General features: G+C 42.4%; 1 protein-coding gene across 4 annotated transcripts in view; it reads left to right on the top strand.

Annotated features, from left to right (window-relative positions):
• TCF20 (transcription factor 20) overlaps positions 1 to 6,663 on the top strand; it is a 211,086-nt gene extending 204,423 nt beyond the window's left edge. For all 4 annotated transcript variants that reach the window (XM_067559625.1, XM_067559627.1, XM_067559626.1 and 1 more), the window contains one exon: positions 5,329 to 6,663. Coding sequence is in view for 1 of the 4 variants with exons in the window: in XM_067559627.1 (XP_067415728.1) it covers positions 5,329 to 5,346 (18 nt within the window). In the remaining 3 variants the exon portion in view is untranslated. The remainder of the gene's footprint in view (positions 1 to 5,328) is intronic.
• The last annotated feature ends 19,253 nt before the right edge of the window (positions 6,664 to 25,916 follow it).

Below are 25,916 nucleotides of genomic sequence, written 5' to 3'. Positions count from 1 at the left end.
AATTTTTACATTTTATGATGCTAGAAAATGGTTGCATGATGCATTCCTTATTTACTAAATTAATTTTTACGTGTTACTTGTGTTAAGATCTGTTTGGATGGAAATTAAAATTCAATTAAAATGCACAAAAACAGCATTTTAAGCATATTAAATAAATTAAATGTGCTTGATACTTGCACTCTTTTATCAAAAAGTTTATAAAAGTACATTTTACATGCATAACTATCTAATTTCATTAAAGGGAAGTATTGTCTGTAGTTAATGGATTGAATTAATTGTTTCTGGTCACTTTGCCATTCAAGATTTTCGAACTAGGAGATCTCACCCTGTCACATCTAGTTCTTATTGGTAGATTGGAAGAGGTAGACAACCTTTCCTGCTTTTTCAGTTCCTACTTGGTTTCTTAACTTTGAATTAACTAGTAAATGAACTGAACTAGTTGAATAAACTGAAATGAGGAAGATATACTCTCTGCAGCTGCAAAAGAGCCTGGCTCCTGCTCTCAAAAGTTGTTCAGCACTACAACAAAGTCTGGTTCCAGGTTCTTAGCCAATGATGTCTGCCAGTTCAATGGTGTAACTTTCTTTAAAAGCAAATATGTACTTTCTTCACCAAATATGTGCTGCTTAATATTATTTTTTAATTTAATTTAAATTAATAGAATATAAGTTTAGGCCTTAATATAGGTTGTCAGTTTCAAATTTAATTTTAAATGGGTTTATTTTAAAAAACAACCCTGTATTTCATTTTTTTTTTAATCTAATATTTTTATTTTTAAAATAATTTATTTTTATCCACCTTGACAAATGTTAGATCTTTGCTTTTTAAGACTTCAGAAGTCAGTGAACATTAATGTGCCCTTAATTTTTTTTCATGCGAGTTTTTCAATTTCAAGTTGCTTAACTAGTAGTCTGTTCCTTAGAGGAGAGTAATTGCATAGTTTTCCAATATTAATGCCCTCTCACAGGGCAGTCTAATCTGAGTTTCGTACTTGATCCTTTGTAAGTTCCACGGGGGAGATATCTGTCATCTTAGATTTATAAAATGCTTTGTACAGCTGTGGTGCTCAAAGTATTAATAATAATAATAATTAATAATTGTATTTTGTTCCTCCCCTCTTTCTAGAAGTTCCCCCAGTAAGGAAACAGTGGATCCCAGGACATTTTCTTTTGCTTGTGACAAGCCCTTTTAGGTGAGGGGGAGGATTAAAGGGTGAGAGAAGGGGGAAAAGATTCTTTTGACAACTTCTTTTCCCTTCCAACTCTGCCCCTACCTCTCCTCTCCCCCAGCATTCCTTTGCTCCCCATGGGAAGTTGTAGGCATGCCTGTCAACCATCCAACTTGCCAGTGTGAAAAATATGCCATCACAATGTGTGACAAAGGACTGGAGCATTGAACACTGATGTTTTATAGTATGCCACACCATAAACAAGAAGTCTCCACTGCTTATGGTGTGACATACAATGAAAGTGCTCTACTTTTAGGGCCATGTATATGTGGGGTCCCTTTCCAGGCTTCTCTATTTAGGTTTTTCAGGAAGCACCAGGATGAGGGAAGGGGAGTGGTCCCTGCCTGGGCTGACCCCCAGATTTAATTCATACAGCATCCCCATGCAATTAATGAGGTCCCCAAATTTATGCAGCCTCCCACACTCAAATCATGCCCATTCTCACACAGTGCTGATTGGCCATTCTCCTCTGTCTCTCCCAAGGGGCTCCTGTTGGTCATGATCCTCTTTCTCTCATCCCTTCACTTCCTTCCCCTTCAAGGAGTATAGAGAGGCCAGTGAGCTAAAGACTGGAGCTGCTCAGGAGGAGCCAGTGTTTGATTTTGAATAGGGAGGAGGGAAGGAACTGAAAGGCCTAAACATTATTCACAGGAGGGAACAGGGAGCACATCAGATTATTGAGCTGCAAGGCTGTTTTTGCTCCTTTTTAGTTCCTCTCCTGCCCTCTCCAGCAGCCCTCTCTCCTATCTGACTATTGCTGTATATTCATGGGCAGTTCCCCTACTTCCCTCATAGGCCTCTGCTTCTTGGAGTAGAGGAGCAGGGAGCCCAGAGCTACAGCTTGAGAAGCAGCTCCTTCCACAGCCAGCCAGCAGCCTCTGTCCTGCAAATTACCACCTGATGTGCAGTGCATTGGGCCAGAGAGCCAGAAGGAGCTCTAATGCAGAAGATGGTGCATAATGCAGTACAGGTCAGAACTGTGATTGTAGGGCTGCAGCCTTTGCTAGTTGCCTGATTTCAGGGATTTTTCAAATGGCCCAGTCTATGCCTCACAATACTCTTGGTTATTTATGTGTGGGTCATGGCCTTGTTACTCACTGCTGTCTTCTCCAGAGCTTGCTAGTGCTTCCATCCTCCTGGGTATTTTGACTGGAGGAATGGCAATGTCATCTTTCCACGTTTGGGTATTAAGTTTTGGGAAGTGGAAGGTTTTATAGTACATTGCTGCCGTTCCTGTTTTGCTGTAGATGGAGATTCCTGCTGCTCAGGCCAAGGAAGCTCTAACCTGAGGGTACAAGATTGGAGCCTGATTATGTGTGGCTTGCCCTCTCCTGTATAGCTAAATTGTTAAATAACTTCTCCTTTTAACCCCATACAGTAGGGCTTCTTCCCTGTCAAAACTGTAAGGATCTGCTGCTTAAATATATAGGGTTACCAGATCTGGCTGACCAGTTCTTGGCACAGGACCCCAGGGAAAAGAGAGGTGATTTAAAGCCATCTTTGTGCTCCTCCAGACCTAGGAGCCAGTTTAGCCCTTATCAAAAGTAAAAGCTGCTCCAGGTCTCCTCTAACCTATGCTTACTGGTATCTGCTTGCTAGAGCTGTTCTGCTGGGCAGGTTTCACAAGAGCTAGATGTTCCCTCAGCATGTTCCTTCCTGCTCCTAGGCTGCCCCCTTATGTAAGTGTAGGAAGGGAAAGAAAAGCAGGGTGTTGTAGAACTGCCTCTGCCTGCTGAGGATTCTTCTTCATCGGTAGAATCTGTAGCTGCTCTGTTAGGGCATCTTTAGGGCCACTTCGCACTGCAGGAGGGCTTCATAGGGGCCAGACAAGGAGCTGAGGATCTGGCCCATAAGCTCTGAATAAAAGCCTAGTGAAAGTATGGAGTAGGATGAGTTAAGGCATCTTCGAAACTCTGATAAGTATTTGAGAATCCGATAGGAGAGAGGAAAGGGGGATAAAATCACAAATATATGAATGCTGTACATGAGGCTGGGTGTTGCATTTCTACCTACCTCTTCCAGATACTGCTCATTTGGAGATATTGATGTCTCTCCCTGCTCCTTTTTTAATAGAGAATGTCTAATGGATCCTTTCCTCTGATTTGGCCCTGTACCCCTCTCCCCCCAATCAAAGCTATTATTGTAAGTTTAAATCAGTGAGATATGCATGATAGTTTAGAGAAATTCTGTAACTATCCTTTCACAGTGGGACAGATGTCTGTCCTGTTGCCACTGTTGGTGGAAGTCGGGCTGTGAAGTTGCCTGCTAGAATAGAAGGAATAGACTGTTGGGGTGTTTTGGGGGGTTTTTCTGTTTTTTGCTGGTTCAGTTCTGAGTCCAGTAAGGGAAGAGGAGCCCTGCACTCTAATGCTCTGGATCAAGTCCAGGAATGGCAGTGAGTTGTCTGTCCGTTTGCTGCTCCTCTGTTCCTGAGCCATTTTGCCCCTAGAACTTTTGTGTATCAGTTCTAGATATGGACTGTGCGTGCTTGCGTGCGTGCGCGTGTGCGCACACACACGCACCTGGTGCTCTCGTTTTTTTCCAGGAGCAGAGAAGCTCTCTATATGTGGTGAGCCTGTTCCTTCCATGAGTCAGTGCCTCATGCTCTGGATTGATTTCAAGCATGGGCAAGCCACAGTTGTAGAGAAGCCAGAGGCAGCAGCATGGGCTTGCTACTCCTTCAATACAGGCTTACAGTTGCACAGTAATGAATACCAACAAGGATTAGCTGCCTGGGCTGTTACTTCTAGGAATTTCCCTCTCTCTTTCAGTGATACCTATACTTGCCTCATGTCTTTTTGTTTGCTCTTAGCCTTGTATTGCTGTATGTGGGAATTTTAGCAGTAAAGTAGTAGGACTTACTGGGATGGGATCTACTTTGGGTGCTGATACTCAGCATAGCTTGTCTTTTCATATCACAGCCAGTTGGGAGTTCTGGAATTGTAAGTGTCAGTAGTAGGTGTGTTTGTGCATTCATCCCTAATGCTATTAACTTCAGTACATAAGTTCAGCATATGTTTTGGTTTTGGTTTTTAACTTTAGCTCGTTTAAGATGGGGGAAGGATATATGAGCTACAGCAAAGGGTTATTATTACAAAATAACTAAATCCTGGGTCTCAAGAAGGAATACAATATTTAAATCTTTTTAAGTTTTCTTAGCAGTGGCCACTTGTCTGGGCGAGTGAGGTGTTTTCTAGAAAAGTTAGCAGGAAGTGTGGCTTTAATTGTGGAGAATTCAGTTCCTGTTTTGAGCTACCTTTGTCCCAACTTTACTTAAATTCCTGGAGTTCTGTATCTTTGCTCACAGGATTTCTTGGGGTGTACGGTTGAAATACTAAACATCCTAGAGAAGGAATGGCCTTGCCAGAGTTAGAGGTTCCTGAGTCTGTTCCTTAAACTAATCTTAGCCCTGTAGGCTGCAACCTACAACAAGAAAACAGCATAAAGAAATGTAAACTGTACAAAAATGTAGCTCATCCTTCCTCTAATGAGGACTGGTCACTTCAGGGAATTAATAAGCGGATATGGAACCTGTTAACTCTGTCATCAGTTCCATTACAGTCCCAGGTAGTTATTGATTGAAAGTTGTTACTATCTGATGACGGGTTGGTGATCTATCTATATGAAATGTGTTGGGAGTCTCAGTCCAGTTCCTAGTGGGCAGGTATCACATCACAGATTCACCATCATAATTGATCCTAATTAGGCCTCTTTATTGCTAGTTTCCGGCAAACAGGCTAAGGATTAATGATCTTCTCACTGCAGGAAGTGGTTGTGTTATAAGGTCTGTGGCTTGGTGGTGGTGGTGGGGGGGAACCTTATGCTTCTGTGGCTGCACATGCTGTACCTCTTCTGTAGCTAAATAGATTTCAGTCTCCAGGTATTGTTAATCCCATACTTGTCACCATAGAAAATTTGTTGTAAAGAAATCACCACCATCATGCTTCTGTAAACTTCTGCCTCAATAAGCTTAAGAACTATTGGCATTACTGCTATGACAGGTGGTTGGATAAGCTGCTCTGAAGTCCTGATGGCAATGTTGAGAGGCCTGTTACAAACTATACGTATACTAATAGTGTTGTGTTCACTTTGTTTTGCAGGTTAGGCTGTTGAGATAAAAAGCAGTGGACATTCATGACTGAATGGAATCTCTCCCACTGTGCAGCCATGCCCCCTCTTGATGTGCCTGCCAATGCCAGCACTTCCTTCATAAATTCTTACATCACACTCAAGACTGATGACATCACAGAATATGACCAAGGAGTCTGAACCAGCTGTTTCCATGGACACAAACTCCATAGTGACAATGGGGAGGGGAGGGAAAAAGAGGAAACAGGTGGGATGAATTAAAGAGGGAGGGATAAGATATATATATATATATATATATATAAAGATCTATTTTTTAGTCTTGGAAGACTTTGTTTTAAATGAAAGGTGCACTATCCCTTTTTATGCATTTGATTCAATATTAAAAACCCAGATAAATTCACAATTTCTTCTAACTACAGTACATGTTAAGTCCAGAATCCAAACAAGGCTCCTGAACTATCCCCCTTTTATTGAAAAGAGAGTGGAGTTGAGTTCCACTAACCAGATTTGTTTCCCTTCTCTTCTTCTCCCCCAACTTCTGGAAGAAGAGCTCAAGATTTAAAGAAAATAATCCTCTTTCATTACAAACTGTCTTTGGGGTGGGCAGAAGGATTGGATGGCTTCAGACAATTATTTGTTCGTATGTGTACATGTGGGAAGTGAGTTTACAATATTTTCTTTTTAAAAAACACTATTTATTTTGATTAACAATAGAAGCTTGAAAAACATCTGACTCCTAGGTCATGCGACTTGTGAAATAAAAGGTAGCTGCTGCTAGCCAAATACACACACCTTATAGATGTGGATATGTCTGTACCAAATGGTGGGTGGGGGGAGGGTGTTTCTGCCTTTCTTAGCAATGATGAACACCCCATAATCATTCCAAGAAGCTGCCGTCTATTTTGAAAGCAGGCTAAAGGAGGATGTTGGTTTGTCTGCCAGGATGGGAAGTTGAACAGGAAGTCTGAATGTTGATGGAATCAATGTGTGTTTAAACTGTCCAGGAAAATTCAGTTAACCCTTCTTTAGTATGTGGCTGGTTTTTTGATTTTTGTTTTTTCTTTCTTCCAAAGGAAGGGGGAATATCAATTTAATAGCCTATACCATATGGTTATTTTGGGGTTGGGGTTTTTTTTTTTTTTGTAAATTGTGTAATTTTTAAACATTTGAGTTTAAAAAAAAACAAAAACAAATTTTCTCTTGTTAAGGCCTTAAGAAGGGGTTAGTGCATCTTTCAGGGGTCACTCTGCCATGGGAATAAAATAGCTGTTTCACAAACAGTTTTCTATAAAAAAAAAAAGCTTAAAAAACAAAACAAAAAACTAATAAACTTCATTTTAACCTTGTTTCCTTTTGTTTTGTGTAAACTTGGTTTGTTGAAAGTGAAGGGGAGATGTGCTAACCTTCAGCTGCTACATTTTGGGTGGTTTGCCTTCTATCATCTTCGTGTCTTTCCTTCACTGATGGGATTTCCTGAACAACCTAGCCTTCTGGACTGGCCAAGGAGGACGGAGACAATAAGGTTTTATTATTAGGATTTATATGGTGCCTAGAAATAGCTCGCTAGTTGGATTACTTGACTCACTGAACTCTCAGTTCATGTACAGTAGTATTACACTACATGCCTGACTCTTCCTTCACCCATAGGATGGTACAGTAGAACCTCAGAGTTACGAACACCAGAGTTACAAAGTGACCGGTCAACCACACACCTTGTTTGTAATTGGAAGTACACAATCAGGCAACGGCAGAGACGACCAAAAAAAAAAAAAAAAAAGCAAATACAATACATTGTTGTTAAATGTAAACTATAAAAAAAATAACGGGAAAGTTGCATTTTTCTTCTGCACAGTAAAGTTTCAAAGCTGTATTAAGTCAATGTTCGGTTGTAAAACTTTTGAAAGAACAACCATAATGTTTTGTTCAGAGATACAAACATTTCAGAGTTATGAACAACCTCCATTCCCGAGGTGTTTATATCTCCGATGTTCTACTATACCATGTCTAATGATGTCACATGCTGTGGTGCATGTTAGGATGCTGTTGTAGGGAGAACTGGTCAGCCTGCTTTTGGATCTAAAATGGGGTTAGGGAGGTGAGAAAAGCCTTTCTAAGAATGATATTCTTGATGCCTGTTTTGCTGCTTGCATTATGGAACATTCAACACACAAAATTATATTTTAGCTCATTATAATACTTTTATTTTAGTTCTATTTGAAAAAAAATCAATTTTTTGAACTTGGAGACACTTGATAGTAATTAATTTCTAGAAGTTACTACTCTTTGATACATTGGAAAGAAGGGGCATTATAAAAGTCCTTTACTTACCCCTTATCCAGTAGCAGGCACTGAAGTCAAGCTCCTCCTATTCTAGGAAACGTACCTGTCTATAAGACCTATAACCAGTTCTGAAAAAGTTTATCTGCCGGTGTAGTCAGAACAAAATCATTTTCCACATAGTGTGATTGAGTAAATGATTGTTTTCAAATCAAGTGAAATTGGCTTCCTCTAGTGTCTGTTCTACTCTACACGTCCCAAAACATTGAGTTACTGGGAGTGCATTCAGTATATTTGTGATGAATCTGCGGACAGTGACTCCGGTGCTTCTTTTCTGGCTGCTGAATGGGTCTCAGGGGCAGCCAGGAGGGGGAGGGGTCCATGGCAGTTGGGAGGATGGTTGGAGATCTGGAGGAGAGCATCAGAGGCAGCTGTTCCTGGTGGCTTTCCGGGGTGACTGAGCTGAGGATTCTAGCATTGCCTGTATGCAGATAGGTCATGTTGATTTCAGAGTAACAGGACTCCTGTACATCATGTAAATAAAACAAAATTACACTGGACCTGACTCCGAGATATCAGTTTCTTTCTAATGACAGAAATTGCTTGAACTCTGCTGGCATCTGGTTACCGGTATCAGAGGCAGGGTTAAATTTCTAAGGAGAGAAATTGTGAGCTGGTATGCCTGTTGAATAATGATGGAAAAAGTCAGTGAGGTGCTTACAGAAATCAAAACTATCCAAGAAGCACTAAAAACAGGTCAGGAAGAATTAAAACAGGGTCTGGAGGCTTCTCAGGAAGGACTGAGATATAATCTGAAAGCAGAAATCAAATTCAGACATTTGGAAATAAAAACTATATTGAATCAGGAGCTACAAAACGTTTGAATGGATTTTGGAACCTACCTACGAAATGTTCAATTTGTTTTGCCACCCCTGACTGAAGAAGTGAACAGCATCTTGATTACCGTAGACAAAATTTTTTTCTAAGAAAAAAAACACCAAAGGGCTTTGGTCAACTTGGAACTTCTTAACAAAGATGAACTGCAGCAAAGCCTTAGGGAATGCGGAGAACTGTCTAGAGAAGAAAATCCAGGGGTTACAAACCACCTTAAAGTTAGCTGCTTGGATGAGGAAATAAGCAAACCAGGCAACCTGGATAAGACATTGATGCTCAGCTGTACAGGGAGTTGCATATCAAGGGCTTCAAAAGAAAAACATGGCTGCTATGTGAGGCTGTGGAGTGTGTCCCCCCTGCTGTGTAGTGCAGAAGGTACCACTGCTGCATAAGGTTATAGCTGGCTAGGATGTGGCCTATAGGTACAGATCTGTATGGAAAAAGGGGATTGTGGCTGGATTCATGATACTTTTGAATGACTTTGAAACAGTGTTACTCATTTTGTAAAACTATAGAGATTGGTGATAATGAAAAAAAGGAAGTAGTTCAGTTAAATGATGGTACAGTAAAAGATTGGCCACTAAAAGGATTCTTATAAATTCAAGGGACTACAGTATCACAAGTGCCTAAGGGTAGTCCCTTACCCAGATCAAGAAACAGGCTGAGACCAAGCTGAAAGGGAAAATTTGGCAGCACGGGTGGTAGCCCCATAGTTTTCCTTTAGATACGGGCGGTAATGAACAGCATTGTGGGTTTGGCTATTGAATGTGTAATACAGACTGTATTCAGTGTTGTTGTAGTGGTGTAGCTCCCAGGATATTAGAGGGACAAGATGTGTGAGGTAATATCTTGTATTGTTCCAGCTTCTGTTGGTGAGAGACAAACTTTCAAGCTTACACAGAGCTTCTTCCATCAGTTACTTAATCCACCTCCCCGAGAGGCGGTAGCTATGTCAACAGGAGAAGCTGTCCTGCCAACATAGTGCTGTCTACACGGGGGAGTTAGGTTGGTATAACTACATTACTCAGGAGTGTGGATTTTTCACATCCCTGAGTGATGTACTTACACTGATATAGTCTGTAGTGTAGACCAGACCTTATTGTAGACGTTGGCTTGAATGTGATAGTTATCAGACCAACCATGCTAAAAATGCTATGGGATAGATTATCCAAAAATCACACAGCAAAATTGGTCTCAGGTGGAGATAGTGACTGGGGAACCACACACCTGTCCAAAATGGGGGAAGTTGGGTTTAAACATTGCATCTCTAGATTTGGAACAAGATATCTGGATAGCTGAGAGTGGATGAGCTGCTTACTAGCTTGGATTTTTCTATGGCTAATAATAGATACCAGGAAAGGTGTCCTTCATCTGCCATCTGAAAATTCCGTTTAAGTAGTGGCTTGTATATATGAGAGCAAATTGTCCTTCTCCCAGGTGTTGAAATTATAGAAGCAATCGTGTTTGGGATAGGAAGGGAAAATGGGGAATGGTTGAGAACTGATTGGAGACACAGGGTCTGGGGGGACTTTAAGCTACTAAAATTCTTGTCAGCATGAAGCAGGAACAAATTCCTGTTCAGTTGCTGAATGTTTCTGACAAACAGCAAATAGCGGAAAAAGAGAACCACAATGGCAAAATCGGAACCAGAGAATCTAGTAAATACTAGCATAGAGAAAAGCTCTGTGGGAGAAAGGAGTAGAAGATAATTTTTCCAGTGTTTGTTGGTGGTGTTCCAGTACAGTGTTGTATGTTTACATGAGCAGCAGGAAGATTTGAGAAACTTTCTGGTAAGGAATTGGGAGTTACTCTCCCATTCCAGAAAAGATAAGCTGTACAGCACTGACACAACACAAGACTGACAATGGAGGAAGCCAGCTTATCAAACAAGCGCCTCACCACTTACTGATTTCATAAAGAGAAGAGTCTTTGCAAATCTTTGAGGAAATGTATCAGGAAGATTTATTTAAATTTCAAGCAGACCTGGGCCAAACCTGTCTTTCTGGTTAGGAAACTATATGGTAGCATTAGATTTTATGTGGCTCATAGAAAATCAATGGAAATGGCTGGCACATTAGATCAACCACAGTGGGACACTCAAACTTGGCAGGGTGTGATTTGCAAACCTGGGCTTTGAGCTAAGGGCATGTGGCAGCCCTCTGGCACAAGTATCTTCCAGTGAGTCAAATGTGGTAGCGCGGATACATCCTTTTTCAAAGAAGAGGGCAGTGTGGAGAATCCACCACGCAGCAGTAAGTCAGCAGCGGGCAGTGTCCTGAGCCTGCTGCTGCTCTTCTGGCTCCTGTCTTTGGGTCTGTCAGGCAGCCCTGTGAGGAAGGTCTAGGCAGTTGGGAGGACAATTGAAGACAATTGAAGAGTTAATGATGGAGTCAGCTGCTCCTGGCGGTTGCTCAGGGGATTCCAGAGTTGTATGAGGTTAGGTGTGTCTCAGTTTAAAAGTAACAGGATGTATGCATTTTGTTGCTGAGAATGCACACATCGTGTAAATAGATTACCTCAGACTTGACTACATGACATTAGTTTATCTCCAACAATGAAACTGACCTGTTGCAAAGCCCTCAAATCAACCACTGCCCAACCTAGGGACAACATATTGACAAATGTGGCAGCCATTTTGCACTCAGCAATACCTTACGCAGTATCTCATAGACACTTTAGTTGATGGAGGGGATATTGACCAAGCCTCCTTGGTGTTTTGTTTTCCATTCTTTGTACCTCTCTCTTGTCAAAATGTGCATAGATAACTCTTTTTGCTTTGTTTGGGAAGCTGCCACAGATTCTTTTAATTCCACCTGTATTGAAGCCACCAGAAAATGTAAAGAAGCTTGTTTTTAGTGTCTCTGTCAAAAGATGAGTAATTTTTACCCATGTACAGCAGACTACTGAATAGCTTCTCTCTCTCTGGCTTCACAAATCTCAGCTGGGAGATCATAAACACTGCATACAATTTATACATCTTGACATAACTTTTAATTTCATGGGGCAACATTTTAAAAGTTTTCATTGGTCTCCTTATCCTTCTAGACCTCTAGCAGACTGCACCACTTGGCTTAGTGATCAGATTATGTGTAAAGGGCCTGAATACTCCAGACATGGAGGGTGTGGCGGAATGGAACACCCCAATGCTTTGGTTCTAGAAATAAACTGACTCTATCCTCTGCTCTGTAAAAGACAGAATATGAACCACTACTGCCTTGAAATAATTTACATCATACCTACTCTCAAGTTGTATCAAGAAGCCAGAAGTGAAAATTATTTTTGTTGGTTCTTTCATTGTAGGCACTATGGAAGGAATGAGTCTTAGAAGGGATTTGTATGGAAGGTAGTAATTTTTTTTTTAGTATTTATTGCACCTGAAGTGTTATGCACTGACTGGGTTTTCTAAACCTGAATGGCTTGATTGTGGGCTAGTTTGTAGAATCTTTCCAAGGTCTCTGAATTTTACATCCCCTGCAAAGGTTTTTTGAAACTTAAACTATGGCTTAAATAAAGGGAACAAGAATTATTTGGGTTCTGAGTATGGAAATTGCTGCCCACATCACAAAACCCACCACTGCAATTAGCACTCCTTAGCACCACCTGCTGGCACTCAGCAGAGGCCAAGAACTATGGGACCCCTGGAGATTGGTCTCTTGCCCCAGAAGTAGACCATCCAGAACAGAGGTGAGGCACACGGGGGGTCGGGGAGGAGTGTGTGTGGGAGTGTGTACCATGTAATCTCTACCTGCCCTAGGAATAGGAGACTTCAATCTTTTAGGGTTGTTCCTTTTGTCTTTGACCTGCTCTGAAGTATTCCATTAGGAAGGGGCAGATGTTAGGAGTCTTGAAATCTTATTAAATCTCCTTTCCAAGCCCACAAAAAAGAAAAAGGTGCTCTCTTTTTCCTTTCCTCCAGTGTTTCTTGGGCCCATCTTAGATTCAAGAGTAGCTGCTGCTTTCCTACCTCAACATTATTTTGCTTAAAAAAATAACTTGTTTGTAACTGTGTTTAATGGATGGGTGTTATGTAGAGCTATTCTTTTGGTTTTATATCATGCATTTTTGACACCCTTTGCAAGATTAAGAATTAAACTAGTCCAGGCTTGTTTGAGTAGACTGTACTGTCCTGTAGTATGCAATCTCTGCCTGCCTCTTTCTTTTCCAAGTGTGGGAAGGAATTCTGCTTTTGTGCTCCATTCTTAAGAATGTATGTGAGTGCCTTTGGATTTGTAGCAATGGATTAATTGCGGAATACCTGGTTCTTTGTATGCACATATGTACGTGCATCAAAAGTATGAAGAAAATTGGTCAAACTAGTCTATTTTCATTGGTCAAACGTCTGTGGGTTATGTGGCTTTCAGTGGAACTGCCATTAATAGTCAACGTACATGTATAAAAATATCAATAAATACCCATACCATGCTCTGGGGACTTTTAGACAATTTAGATTTCACAATACATAATTTCATATATAATAGGCTGTTTCTCCCACTCCAGTAAATACCCACCAGCAGCTATAAGTTTTCTGAGGGTTTTTTTTAAAGCCCTTTATAGCAAGCAATGGATGACCTGCTCCAATATCTATTAGACATTGAGAGTCTGTTTGAAGTACATGTATAGATATTTTTTTAAACAGAATCAAGCAAATAGCAATAGAGAGCAGACAGAAGGGATTGCCTCTTTGCATCTCCCATATTTCCCTGTTTGGCTTATTTCAATTGCAGCTAACTGTTTTAGGAAGTTGTTTGTACAGCAGCCTTTGTGCCTCATGCAATTGTGAGTGCCGTTGGAGGATAATTATATCTGATGATTTTGAAAAGCCATGTGACCCTTTTGAATTAGACACATGGGAGTGGATAAAATGACTTAATAGATCATTTCTATCTATAGATTTTATGATCTTTTCCTTTGTGCACTTCTTCATATGTTTCCAAGTAATCATGTTCCCTATTAGGTCGTTCCTGTATTTCTCTTGCACTATGATACATTCTTTTCAACCAGCTCATGCCACTCTTCATACTTAAGCATTAATCTGTCACCACATGGGGGACTGATGAATTCTCTTTTGGCAGCATACCAAGAAGGATCTGGGGGAAACAAGTTCAGATTTCCTGCTTCCTGAGATAACTCCAGGAGTCTCTGGTGTCAATTTCACTTCAAAGCCAGAAGTTACAGAATCCCCAGAACCCATCATCTTGTTTATCCGAAGGTAACTTTTCCCAGAATGAAAGACCATTTTGATATTGCTAGACATACACTTTATTTCTTGGACAAACTCCTGGAGTTTTTATTTTTCCTTTTTTTCTTCCTTGACCTTTTCAGGACTTTCTGCTCCAAAAATGCTTTTCCGAATGCTCCAAAACTTGTTCAGTCAGTCCTCAAATGCTTTGACCCACAGTCAGTCCTCAAATGCTTCAGGCTTATCCAGCAGTTTCTGCCTTGTACAGAAATAGGAAACTGCTTTAAAAATGCTTCAATTTTGCTTTTTCTCTTCCTAAATTCACCAAAATCTTTTCTCCGCTGCTCCTTTAGGGCATGCCTGTTTGCACCAATAGTCGGACAAGAACCTGAATCACATCTGCATTCAGGAATCTCAGGCACACATCACAGCTATTGGTAACACATATGAAGCTTCTACATGCCACCTGGAGACGCCGTGTTTAAAAACTGTCTGACAATGTTGGTAGCAGGATGACATGACAGCACATGGCAGTGATGATGTATGCACCCTGAAGACATTTTACAATTTAGTTAACCTCTGAGAGCACCTTCTCTGGAGGACTGCAGTACAGCCTTCCAAATTAGGCATGGCCTGAACCTATAGCAACAGGTGACCACCCTGAATTAGGACCACATTCAATAGGCGTTGTGCTCCTCTGAAAGGTACTGAGCATCCTCAGCTCCTATTGAAGTCCCCAGGAGTTCAGGCTGCTGAACGCTGCCTACGTTAAGCCCTCAGAAAGACCCTCTTACTAGTCGTCTGGTCTTTTTGCATCCAGTACCTATGTTAAACTCTTATCGACACCATCCGCTTGCTGCTCACCCCTTGTTTCCTGCTTTGTAAGGAATTTGGTGTTTGGATCAACACTCTCTAGATACCAAGTCCTCTATCTACTCCACTGACACAACTTAGACTTCCCCAGCAAATGCTATCTGCTAACATGCCTCAACTATAACCCAGAGGCTTTTGTAAGAGGGAAAGGAGAGTTGAGTCTCCAGGTTCCATCCTTTGCCTCTTTGAGACAGCTAAGAGGGGAGCCATTTAATGCCTGCTGGTGTTGTGGCTATTGTTATGGGCTCCTCTCTACAAGACATGTGACTGAGACCACTTCACACAGGCATTGAAGAGATGTAGGGCAGCAATGGCTTTCTATCAATACTGACATGGGCAGGATCAGAACCGGTGACCCTGAGGTCGAAGTCTGCATGACTCAATCCCCTCCAGCAGCTAGGATCTTCTTATCTGGTGCAAAATCAAAGCCAGTGACTTAGGCATGGAAAATGCTGTATTCCATTTCTACTCCTCTGGTTACCATGCCCTCCCCTTAGCTTCTCTTATTCTCCATTCAGTACAAACTAAACTTGCACTCGGATCTGTCCAGCTTCATTCTCCCTTTCCCTTTTCTTCCTTCTCTCTTCACCTGTTGGGAGTGCTGCTTAGTTCTTGCATTTGTAGAGCTCCTCACAGCATGGTACTGCTGCCAACCAGAGGCTTTGAAGGTCACATTCTAGTGAAAACACGTCCTATAAGTACTTCTACAATTAGGTTAATCGTGGGGAGGCCAAGCTGGACCAGGAGCTGGGTCTCAGAGCCTTTCCCCTCCTGGGGGGTGGTTCATATTCATAACTGCTTAAAGTTGTTTCTACATGACTGCAAATCAGTAGGCTTTCCATAAAGAGCAGGTCAATCTCAATCCAGGTGCTGATACGTAAGTGTCCTCCTCACAAGCGTGTATTAATTGCCCTGTTTTGGGCATTCTGAATGCCGGAAAGATGGAATGCATTGGGCCCTGGGGACTAAACTCTCTTCTCAAGCCTAGAGGGAGTCTCTTCAGGACATGGTGGTAGCATATTGGCAGGGGCAAGAGCTGCGGAAGGTTGTACTGCTACCACCTGTACTGTACATATTATGGGGATAAATATAGGATTATAGACACAAAGGCTCCCAGTGTGGCACTTTTCATCAGCTCTAAATAATAAAGATGTGATGAATACATAATTTTCTTCCCATTGGCCTAGGTGCATTTTGCTGAAGGCGCCAAACAGGATGCACGTAGTTTATTGCTCTGTTCTCCAGTTCATTTCATTACATAGCTCCTTTGGGGAGCTTTTTCCCCCATTAAATCCCTGCCACATTTTTCACACCCTGCAGCACATCCAGCATTTCCATCCCCCTGATGCTCCCTCTCCACAAAACAGCTGCATCGGATTTCTTAATGGTTTGAGCCTAGATGGTTTTCTTTTGGGGTATCCATAGTTATGGTTTCCAGTTAGTCACCAGATAGTTAAGTGTGAAAAATCAAGACAGGAGGTGGGAGGTAATAGGTGCCTCTATAAGAAAAGGCCCTGAATATTGGGACTGTTTCTATAAAATTGGGACATCTGGTCACCCTATTTCCAGTCCCAGCTGTGGACTGGGGCTTTGCTGATGCCGCAGTGCAATGCTTTGGGGGAAGGGAGCGAGTATTGTCAGTGGTACCTACATGTACAATACTTAAACTGCAGAATGTGGGGAACTGAGAGGTCCAGCAGGCTCATGCCTCACACTTGCAGTATACCTGGTGTTTCCAGAAGTCCTCAATAGTATTAGGCTTCAACTGGAAGTAAATTTTTATAACCTAAGGATCATACAGGCCACAGGCTGTGCCAGGCATTCCATTCCCCAATGTGAGACAGTGCAGACACACGTGCAATGATACCATTGCACCACAAGAAGGCGCTGTTCCCTGTACAGTGTGTTTTAAAGCACCAGATTAAAATTAAATTCTTCACAGAAGTGTGTGCTGAATGAACCCAGACTATGAAGTGCAGCTAGGACATGAGGACCTAATCCAAAACACATTGAAGGCAGATGGAAAGATTCCCATTGATATCAATGAGCTTTGGAATAGGCCATAAAAAAGTATAAACTAATCACTCAAACTGCTTAAACTTCTGTCTAGTTCTGGATTAGCTACTGATGAGCCAGAATGCCTTATGCTGGGACATTCTGAATACCAGCAAACAGAGAGAGAGGATTGAGTTAGCCCATGGGGGGTCTAGGTAAACTGGGTGTATTTTTGGGGGTCAGGGGACTGGTTTATTTTTTATGCAGGGTGGTGGGTTTCAGTCTCCAGATTTTATTTCCTTAGTAACACAAAGGAAGCTTTGAAAGCATTGTGTGGGACCTATTTAGTCATTTTAAAAGACTTTAGTCTACACTCAGGTGCTAAATGTCCACACAGGCTGATTAGTGAGAGCAGGCAGCACTTGGCTCTGTGGTTAGCTTGATTTTTTGTTAATTTCTTGTAAGTGGCATGGCGGGGAGGAGAATAGCATCAGGTAAGAAGAGGAGCAGCAGAAGTAGAAGGCGTGTTGCACATCTGTAGCTTGAGGCAATTATCCGATACCGTGTTTAAAGAGAGTCTGAAAGGTTTTTGGTTTTTTTTTTTAAATCCCATTTTGTTTTTTGCACTTGGAACTCAGATCTTATCTTCCATGTCCTTGCCTGGAAGGGTCTATCTTTCAATGGCAAATCTAATTAATTGAATGGGGCAGCTACCAGCAGATGGTAGCTAATTCGGACATGGGATTTTTGCATGCATTTCTTCTTCCTCCTGCCAAAAATGTAGGCTTTCCCAGTTCTCCTGCCTGATTAGAAGCAGTTGCAGTGGGTGCCTCTGCTAAGGTGTCATCCGCAAACCCATTCCTTCAATTAAGGTCAGAGAGAACTTGCAGTCTACACCAGAGACCTCTAAGGAGTTCACCAGCTACCATGGAAGATCAGACTTGACATGCCTGATATTTCAAAGGGGAAGAAACAAGCAGGATTTAAAACAAAATGCCAAAAATACCTTTCAAGCCTTCCATCCCAAAATAGTAGTCCTCTCCACTTCCTGAAGGATGAACATTTTTTTTAAGCAAGTCACCTCTAAAAAGAATTGGGGCTTCATGTGCTGAGTCCTCATTGTTGTATTTTACCCCCAGAAAGGAGTTTTTGTTTTACCCTGTCATTCCCTGCTCTCCCAGTAGTTAGTCCCACCTCCCTGAATAAATCCTGGAAACCTCACCTCCATTTCTCCAGCTCTTTAGCTGTTTTCTTTGCAAGTGACGTGTGCTGCCACCTCTCTCTCCAGGCTTTGCACTTGATGCTTGTCATCTTACATTTCCATCTCAGATGTTTACTGGGAGGGTCAATAACCATTGGTACAATTTATTGAGGATTATAGTGGATTGTCCATCACTGGAAATTTTAAAGTCAAGATTGGATGTTCTTCTAAAAAATATGCTCTAGTTCAAACAGGAGTTAATTCAGGGAAGTCCTATGATATATAGGAGGTCACACTACATCAGAATTGTTGCTTCTAGCCTTGTAAGCTATGAGTCTACCCAGGGATAAAATGCATTATGGTACATCATACTGCTCGTCTAAAGATGAGTACAGGACAAACATCCTTTTCCTCATTCTGTGTCTTATTTCCCCTTAGACTTCAGCAAGAACACAGAAGCCCCCTTGAATACACTAGATTCTATACAAAAAGTTCAGTCTGCTGACTATTCTTGTTAAAGTCTTTTCTTTTTTGCTTTCTGCACTACTCCCACCTAGGAGTTTCAATTTCCTGATGGTGAGGACAGCCTAGATTAGAGAATAGTCAGCCAACCAGCCTATGGCCACAGAGCTATGGACAGTGTGACGGAGGGCGTTGCTCTAGGCATAGCTCTATAGGCTCCTTGGGAACTATGCTCTAGATAGACCCTCTGTGGTGTTCGTCCTAGAGGAGTGTTTGGCATCTCAGATACGGGGCCCAATAACTGCCGCCTCCATGCGCTTCCCAAAGGAATTAAATCTGAATGATGGGGGGGGGGGGCCACTGTAAGGAGTCACAGATTGCTTTTGCAGATCAAGTACGGCTGGATTGCTTTCCCCATCGTCCAATTTTGGTGAAATCCCGTTGTGTCAGACTCCAACGTCCTCCAAACTGAAGCATGTTCAGATTAGATTGAGGGTCACTGCTATGCTGAACATTAGAGAAAAAACAATGCTGGACTGGAAAAGTCCTTTTATTAGGACACTTCATTATTTATGTAAATGAGACAAAGCACGTTTACCAAATATGGGCATTAAATTATTATCTTATAATGTCTAGATTTTGGGACCTACAACCTTAATTTAAAAAAAAAACATGCAAGAGGGTGTTTGCCATCAACAAAGCAATGAAAGTGATTGCAGAGAAAGCATTTTGTAAAATGCAATGCAAGCAAATGGAAGAAAAACCACCTGTGATCTTTCAGTGCTAATAATCTTAGGGAAATCCTTCCACAATAGTAGATACAAAACTTTCAGATGAAAAGGTGCTTTTTTTTTCATTCAAGTCAGTGATCTCTCTGTAGCTCAAAAGTTCATCCCCAGAAGCGTGAGACTAAAACAGTCAACTTTGGGGATAATGATTCTACCTTTTCTGCAGATTTTTGTAAACCATCAAGTGCAACATCCAGATCAGAAATAATTTATTTTAAGCAGTCTCGTTCCTCTCCTCTTGCACCTTCTCATGCACCAATGGAACTGGTTCAACCCACTACAGCCCAGGAGTGTGTGGCTTGAAGCAGTCAGTCCCCCCAGGCAGACCTGTACTCGTCTCCTTTTTTTATATTTGCACCCACTCCCTGGTCAGGCACAGAGACGAAGGTCTGACTCTGGGCTGCTGCCAAAGTGAGCTTGGTACAGTTCAAAGGTAACTGCAGGCCACGATGGCAATCCCCTGGATTCAGGAGCTGGGTGGCACTGCTCCCGACTCCAGTGCTAGGGAAGTGCTTGGCTGCCCAAGCTAACTTAAGCCCTAGGGTCTGTTTTTGCAGCCAGGACTAGCCAGAGTACAGCAGTGCTTCAGCTGCACCCCTGCCCAGCCCACTTGCCTTTACACTAATGTCTTTTTGCTCTGTCGAGAGAATGCACTCTCTGAATCTTTGGAGGAAATGGGAAGTCTGCTTCCCAAAACTGGAGTTGCTCTGTTCCACGTATGCTCCAGTTGGTGCCAGAGCCTCAATAGTTTCTTTTTAAGAAGTGTGGAAGATGGATAGAAGCAGATTTCCAGGGGGAACAAATCCCTCCCTCCCCAGTCCCCAGAAGTCACCATTGAGGTAAAGCAGCCCAGTGGTCTAAGGTGAGCTTCTCAAAGAGGAGTGACGTCAAAGCGCAAATACTGACCGCAGTGCAGCTCAAGGAGGGGTCTCATATGGAACAGTGGAAAAAATAATCCTCTCCATTTTCCTGCCAGTGCGCAAGCCTCCATGGGCAGAGAGAATGGGGCCCTTTTGGTTTGAGAAACATGGTGTTCAACTGCCCGGTGAAAATCATCTGAACTCGTCGTAGCCAAGCAACTGGGGAGAGAATTTTTCCTTTTTCACCCTGCATCTCTGGAGAAGAGATGCTCTTCACCGCAAAGGATACAGTTCTAGTTATAATTAGAATCCCTAATATTCCCAGTGTACTGACCCCTCCATAGCTGTCTTAGCACTAGTATTTTATCAGTCATGTTACAGATGGATCCTGGAATCCTAGAAATTAGAGATGGAAAAGACCTGTTGGATCACATCTAGTCCACCTTCCCATTCTTTCTGACCAATCCAGGAGTGTCCCTGATGCCACATATTCCTCAGGGAAGTTTTTAAATGATTCCTATTTAGAGGTTCCCAGCCCTATGCCAAAGGGACTTTTCCACAATCCAGAAAAGCCTACCGCAATGGTAATTCCTGATAGTCACCTAAATTTTCCTTTGCTTGATGGTCAGCCTATTGCTCCTATTTATATCCCCTTGGGACCACCTTAAATAAGCCCTTTCCTCTCTCCAGCATTTGCACCCTTCAAATACTTGGCCATTTGGCCAAGATATTCCTTGTATATTAATTCCTTCATTTCTTTAATAATTTGATCGCTTAGTGCCTTTGTTTCTGAGCTTCTGACCTGCTATTCCTCTGCTTTTCTTCCCCCATGATTATTTCATCAGCTTTCTGTATTTCCTCATATTCCTGTGATTTGCTAGCCAGAAAATCCTCTAATACAGCTAAAGCCTGTTCAGTGTAAACATAGAGATGGTTTTAAGTATAGCACAGAGTAAGTGCGGAGGAATCATAGAATTGGAAGGGACCTCGAGAGGTCATTTGATCCAGTCCCCTGCACTCAAGGCAGGACTAAGTATTATCTAGACCAGGGGTGGGGAACCTTTTCCCTGCCAAGGGCCATTTTGATATTCCTACCTTCATTCGCGGGCCATGTCGCCGATTCCACCGCCGAATTCCCCCCATCGCCGCCGAAAAGGGGCAAACGGCGGCAGGGTTTCGGCGGCAGGAACTGCCCGCCCCCCCACGGAACTGCGCCGCCGCCGACTCCACCCCCTCGCCGCCGAAATGCTGCCGCCGTTTCCGGCTTTTCGGCGGCGCGGTTTTACAGTGTCCGCGGGGTGCCGTGGGCCAGTAACCGCCTCCGAGCTCCCGCCGCCGCCGAAAATGGGCAGACGGCGGCAGGGTTTCGGCGGCGCGCACTTCCCGCCCGCCCGCGGGCCGGATCAAATTCTTTCGCCGGCCGGATCCGGCCCGTGGGCCGGAGGTTCCCCACCCCTGATCTAGACCATCCCTGACAAGTGTTTGTCTAGCCTGCCCTTAAAAATCTCCAATGACGGAGATTCCACAACCTCCCTCGGCAATTTATTCCAGTGCTTAACCACCCTGACAGGAAGTTTTTCCTAATGTCCAACCTAAACTGCCCTTGCTGCAATTTAACCCCATTGCTTCTTGTCCTACCCTCAGAGATTGATGAGAACAATTTTTCTCCTTGCTTGTCATAACATTTTATGTACTTGAAAACTGTTATCATGTCCTCCCTCAGTCGTTTCTTCTCCATACTAAACAAATCCAGTTTTTTCAATCTTCCCGCACAGGTCATGTTTTCTAGACCTTTAATCATTTTTGTTGCTCTTCTGTGGACGTTCTCCCATTTGTCTACATCTTTCCTGAAATGTGATGCCTAGAACTGGACACAATGCTCCAGTTGAGGCTAATCAGCGCATGCTAGAGCAGAAGAATTACTTCTCGTGTCTTGCTTACAACACTCCTGCTAATACAACCCAGAATGATGTTTGCTTTTTTTGCAACACTGTTACATTGTTGACTCATATTTAGCTTGTGATTCACTATAACCGCCAGATCCCTTTCCACAGTACTCCTTCCTAGGCAGTCATTTCCCATGTTGTATGTGTGCAACCGATTGTTCATTCCTAAGTGGAGTACTTTGCATTTGTCCTTATTGAATTTCATCCTATTTACTTCAGACAATTTCTCTAGTTTGTCCAGATCATTCTGAATTTTATTCCTATGCTCCAGAGCACTTGCAACCCCTCCCAGCTTGGTATCATCCACAAACTTTATGTGTACTCTGTATGCCACTATCTAAATTATTGATGAAGATATTGATCAGAACTGATCCATGTGGGACACCACTTGAGATGCCCGTCCAGTTTGACTGTGAACCACTGATGATTACTCTCTAGGAACAGTTTTCCCGACATTTATGCACCGACCTTATAATAGCTCCATCTACGTTATATTTCCCTCGTTTGTTTATGAGAAGGTAATGTGAAACGGTATCAAAAGCCTTACTAAAGTCAAGATATACCACATCTGCTGTGTCTCACCTATCCACAAGGTTTGTTACCCTGTCAAAGAAAGCTATTAGATTGATTTCATGTAATTTGTTCTTGACAAATCCATACTGATTGTTACTTATCACCTTATTATCTCCTAAGTGCTTACAAATTGATTGCTTCATTATTTGCTCCATTATCTTTCCGGGTACTGAAGTTATGCTGACTGGCCTGTAATTCCCTGGGTTGTCCTTATGCCCCTTTTTATAGATGGGCACTATATTTGCCCTTTTCCAGTCCACTGGAATCTCTCCTGTCTTCCATGACTTTTTGAAGATAATCGCTCGTGGTTCAGATATCTCCTCTGTCAAGCACCTTGAGTATTCTAGGATGTATTTCAGCAGGCCCTGGTGACGTGAAGACATCTAACTTGTCTCAGTAGTTTTTAGCTTGTTCTTTCCCTATTTTAGCTTCTGATCCTACCTCATTTTCACTGGAATTCATTAAGTTAGATGTCCAATTGCTACTAAACTTTTTGGTAAAAACTGAAACAAAAATGTTATTTAGCATTTCTGCCATTTCCTCATTTTCTGTTATTGTTTTTTCCCCCTCATTGAGTAACGGGCCTGCCCTGTCCTTGGTCTTTCTCTTGCTTCTAATGTATTTACTAATGCTTCTAATACTAGCCTACTGGAAAGCAGTGCCATTGAAAAGGCTTTATTAACTTGCTCTGTGGAGGCAACAGGCCTCTGGTTTTCTTTGGAGATTCTAATATGAGTATTGACAAGGCCAAGGTCTGCTCAGCTTGTGAAATCTGAGATTTGGTGTGTCTCTTAACTACTGCTATTATTATTTACTGACAGTTGGCAACCAGCCGCAAGCATGTGACAAAAACCAAGTTCAAACCGTAGTTCTGAACAAAGTCTGATCTTTCAAAACTTTTGTTTTTGTTTTTGATGGGTTTTTTGGCTGCTTCTGCTGCTAGTGCTTACAAAAGTCTGAGTACATAGTGGACAAATTTATACATGGAATAAGCAGATTGGCTCATTCCAGGCTTTACTCTAAATGAGACATTTGGAAGAGGACTATTGACTTTTATTTGTATTTGCATATCACAAGATGGGAAAAAGTCCAGGGCATTACCTCAAACCTCAAATGTTGTCTAGAGCGATATCTGCCTTCTGCAATATCTCGATCCTCCTTGTACTCCCGAAATCCGCCAGATTTTGTGTAGTGGTTGTTTATATCTTCCCTGCAGGCATTGAGAGAAGCTGTGAAGAGCTCCTTAGGCTCGCTGCTGGTTTTTTTGACATACTGCTGATGTGAGTGCTCTGTGGTTTTTTTAAAGTACAAATGAAGGAGGAGGGTTATTGTGACCTAACAGCATCCCAATGCAAGAGGCTCACTGGTAACTGGTAGTGAGTTTCAACTGGCCTGTCCAGTTTTGTGTACCCAACTCACTGTCATAACCTGTAGCTATAAGGTGTCAGGTCAGATATCAGCAGAAAGATAATAAAATACTGATCACTATGATTATTTGTGTGTGTGTGTGTGTGTGTGTGTGTGTGTGTGTGTGTGTGTGTGTGTGTGTGTGTGTGTGTGTGTGTGTGTGTGTGTGTGTGTGTGTGTGTGTGAAAAATTCAAATTTACAAATATATTGGGAATTATATTCTTAAAGTGTCTGCCAGGTAAGGCTGAATTTACACCACCCTAGACAAAGGAATGTGGTTCTACCACCTTGATGATATTTCCAAGATACATTGAGACAATGGGAGTGCATGTACGTAAGAACCATCGCATTAACAAGGGGAGGAGTAACCACTCAGCGTCATGGCAGGGGGTGGAGATTGCAAGAACTGATCAAATCATTCGCATTTTTGCAAACATCGGCAGGAGAAGAAACCAGTGTGGCATTTCCTTCACTAGCAGACTCCCATGTCTCCTTCGTCACAACTTGAATGAACTTCGCTTAGGGGGGTAATCAGAAGAATCCATTTCAAAGGTTCACTGGGCTATAAAAAAGAGGGGCAGAGAATCCCAACTTATCGTTCACCTTTGAAGACAAAGGACCTGAGCACTTTGGGCTCCGTGGGAGATTCTGACCAGAACCCTGAGGCTAAGCGCATCTCTCACCAAACGTGCCATGGGAACTGTGAAGATGCACACTTAGAGCTTTGGATCTGAGTCTCATTTTTACAAGATGGCACTTCCAGCAGTGCTGTGTTCATAGCACCATGTTGAAGCACTTGATGAGTGCTGACTGGGGAGAGGAATGCCCTCTGCTGAATCAGCATCATTTTCTGCCCCTGGGTTTTCCTTTAACATGTCTGATCCCAGTACTAAGTAGGCCTGACTCTACAATTCTTATGAAATGTATTGAGACCACAGCAGAGGGCAGGGAATATGTCTGCATGCTCATTATGCACAGCTCTGATACTAAAGCAGGGTTAGTCTTAGAGAGAACTGGGAGAAATTTCAATATTCTGAAAGTAACAAAATATTTTAAATAGATTAAACAGTTGTTATTACTGTTGTTCATTTGTATTACGATAGCACTTGGTGTGAGGCCCCCATTGGCTAGACACCGTACAGCCCATAGGATAACAAGGAGAGATCTATCTAAAGAAAACACAAGCTCCTACAAGTTGGGCTCTCCCTTTTCTTATCCCTCAGAAGGCTTGTTCTCCTTCAGAGAGTCCACGGTTCCCTCCCACCCAGTTTTGTACCTGTAACTGGTTCAGAAACTCCTGTCCCCCTTCTCGGCAGCGTTGCTGTTTGAAGACCTTCACTGCTGCATTTATACACCGCTCATGGGCCTCCGTTGGGTCCTCTTGCATCTCTGCAGGGAACGTCACCCATCCCAGTATCCTGTAACTGTACAGTGCCACAGCCTCTCTTCTTGTATTCCCATTCTCCAGTCAGCCCCTCCTGGTGACTGCATTCTCCAGATACATCCTCCCAGTGATGACTGCATTTAGGTAAGAGTCAACCAAATTGCACACATCTGGAAACAGAACTCCAACAAAAACTAAAGTAGATCTGGATGGCTTAGGGGATTGGCAGTGGCTCTGAACTAAAAAGCTTCTGTCTAGTTCAGCAGTGTCAATCTGGGCAAGGTCAACAGACACTGAAAATTATACCCAGTTGATTCCTATTCACTATCTCTTTGAAAGTCATGGGTCTCACTCCAATTCAATGGAAGGGTAATCTACCCTACAAAAAAATCACCTTACCAATTGGTTTCCTTGCTGGCAAACACAGCAGAGAGGCCAAGGATAGAATGGCCTATGGAAAGTGACCAAGAAGTACTGCATTTTTACAAGTTTTAGATTGGGGGGGAGGGTAGGAATCTGATGTAATTAATGTTAATTGTGACCTATAGACCTCTTGATACCAACTGGCAGAGGGCATAGGGGGTGCACAGGGTTTTACAAGGATTCCCTGGATTGGATATATGCATAGTAATTCACTGACAGGGGCATTTAAGGTCTCTACCGAGAGCCAGTAATCCACTGGTTGTCATAATCATGGCAAAATGTGCGTACAGATAATATTTAAGGAATTATGTACCTATAATAAAAATTAAATTCTTA

The sequence above is a fragment of the Emydura macquarii genome, unplaced genomic scaffold (assembly GCF_026122565.2).
Source record: "Emydura macquarii macquarii isolate MOO-44397 ecotype Brisbane River unplaced genomic scaffold, CSIRO-AGI_Emac_v2 contig_2205, whole genome shotgun sequence".
Lineage (NCBI taxonomy): Eukaryota > Metazoa > Chordata > Testudines > Chelidae > Emydura > Emydura macquarii.
This window is presented reverse-complemented; position numbering and strand designations above follow the sequence as displayed.